The sequence below is a fragment of the Silurus aristotelis genome, assembly GCF_946808225.1.
Source record: "Silurus aristotelis genome assembly, chromosome: 11".
In the NCBI taxonomy this organism is placed as follows: domain Eukaryota; kingdom Metazoa; phylum Chordata; class Actinopteri; order Siluriformes; family Siluridae; genus Silurus; species Silurus aristotelis.
The window spans coordinates 30,170,085-30,172,584 of NC_139584.1; the positions used below are offsets into that span (position 1 = coordinate 30,170,085).

The 2,500-nt window shown below is 38.0% G+C and overlaps 1 protein-coding gene across 1 annotated transcript in view; it reads right to left on the bottom strand.

Moving 5' to 3' along the window:
• Window positions 1–2,500, bottom strand: part of gfra2a (GDNF family receptor alpha 2a) — a 54,679-nt gene that overhangs the window by 24,080 nt on the left and 28,099 nt on the right. Inside the window, exon 3 of the mRNA XM_083554296.1 lies at window positions 1,964–2,050. Within this exon, the coding sequence (XP_083410422.1) occupies window positions 1,964–2,050 (87 nt within the window). The remainder of the gene's footprint in view (window positions 1–1,963; window positions 2,051–2,500) is intronic.

Sequence of the window (2,500 nt, forward strand, 5' to 3'; positions counted from 1 at the left end):
CCAGACCTCTCCTACCTCCAACCACACTCAGACATCTTTAACCACCAACCACACCCAGACATCTCCAACCCTAAACTATACCCATATAGCTCCAACCTTCAACTATATCCAGACGTCTCCAACCACACCCAAACATCTCCAACATCCAAACATACCCATACATCTTTAACCTCCAACCAGAACCAGAACCTCTCCAACCACAACCAAAACCCATAGACCGAACCTCTCCAACCAAGAATGAGACCCATTCCCAGAACTCTCTAACTATGACCAAAGCCCACACCAAAACCTCTCATCAGGACCAAAGACAAATATTTTGCCTGCTGGGAGAACTGAAGTTTAGGAAACATCTCAATCTTGATCCAAATGATCCCATGATTTAGTCCGACACGGCGTCTGAGATCGTTCACCTGTTTTGACTAATAAGCATCAACTTTTAGACTTTTACACTCGACACTTTGTGCTTATTGAGCTTGTTTTTCTCCTCCATATCCGGCTCATAGGGAGATCTGAAAAAAGTACAGCGGCTGCTCTAAACTCCACTTTCTGTAATTAAACCTCTCCAACTTGTCCATGTGGGATTTCACTTTTATGCCTGCTCTTCGTTCTCTTTCCAGCTCATTCTGAACCTGTGTAATAAACCCGAAAAGATTTCAAATTAAAACCTTCTTATGCAACAAAACAGCGTCAGTGTGAGAGGATCTGGCAACCCCAAGCTCTGTTTGCTCTGAGGTTATTTTGTAAGCACTGAAGAAAAACAAGTACGGATGAATAAAAAATAGCGTGGGAGTGGAAAGTGTGGAATCTGTCTCGGTGAATCAGACGTTGGTTTTATTTACTGCATCACACGCCTTCAGGGTTTTTATTCAGTCAGATTAAATCATTTCCTCCCTCACAGTAACCTTAAAACAGACTAAAATAAGCTCCGAACTCCTGAATGTCCTGCAATCACCCTGCAAAAAACAGATCCATCCTAAAGTTAAGTGGAGATTATGTCAAATATTATGACATCACAACTAGACTTATTGTAGGTTTGATAACAAAAATGCTGGATTTAATGACACATTATAACACGTCTATAATCACTAACAAAGCAATAAAAATAGAATTTTACAGCATTACCAAACACAGCAGCCCAGCAATTTACCTGATATTTCATACGTTTTGATCATTTATTTGTTAAAAATTCAGCTATCTTACAAAATTCAGCTAGTAAATAGCAGCTACCACAATTAGCTCAATTTGTCTATAAAAATATAAAATAATTCTGTAATTGTATCCATCAAATTGCTAAAAAAATTTCCATTAGAGATATTATTTTTGTTAATTTTTGTTGTCAATTAAATTCATATCTTTTTTTATTTTGTAATTTATTAGCAATGTTTTCATGGTAGAATCTTCAGCATGGATTAAAAATAAAGTGAAAATAAATCACCTGGAACCATGAGGAACATCACAATCCTTTACACCACCATTACAAACCATCAAAAAGACACAAGGACATTTTAGCTGGAATGTTAGCTAACTTGCGAAATTGGCATTGTGGTTTCCACGTCAGCTTTTTTTAACCCTGCTCAGATCATCTCTGCAGGCCATCGGAAAAATGATCTCTAATGGGTTCTTTACATTCCGCTAGATTTCCATTTGGGATTTTAGTGATGGTTTTTAAATGTTAGCAAATTGGAATGAGGCCTTCAGCAGATGATGAGCATCAGAAGAATTGTTAGAAAACTCTCGAAAAGCCATAAGGAACAGATACCATTAATTTTTCAGTATAGCTACAATGAAGGCTACAATTTCAAGCTAGCTAACGTATCTGCTGGTTCCTAAAGTGTTCCTACTGGTCTGTAATAGCAGTTCCATAGAAAAGTTACTGATCCTGATAGTGAAGCTGAATTTCATTCCCATTGTAGTGAAGTAAATAAAATGTGAATTTGGATTAGATTGAGTAAAAAAAGTTCACCAGAGATGATGGAGGCCAGACGGAAGGCGTCAGAGTGACGGACAGGAGGCAGAGGTTCATACGGAGACTCTTCGTAGAAATCTTCTCCTGAAAAAATGATGAGAAAAGACCACGTTAGCCTTCATGTTAGCCTTTCAAGCTAGCGTCAAAAGAAATTCATGCACACAGTTGCATGCTAGTTCTGTTGTTGTAACCACGAGACAGTTCTCATAACGGTTAACGTCTCATGTCAGTAGCTAACTGCTAGTTAGCCTCCTAGTGTGATGACTAGAACGTTATTAGCGCTCTCAGTCACATTTCTCAGTTTTATCAGCTAGCATGATTATTTAAAATTGTTCCTAAAAGAAACCCTCTATTATTAAAGATTAGCATGTGGAATACAAACACAATGTTAATCTCTGGTACATTTATTTTGAATCCTTTCTCTGGCATGTTCCACTGGTCAGAAACCCGTAGTCGTATCTTCATTTGTTCTGGAACATTCTAGCGTTCAGCAGAGACAGAAAAATGGAGAGAAAAGAAACTCCAGTGCTAAAA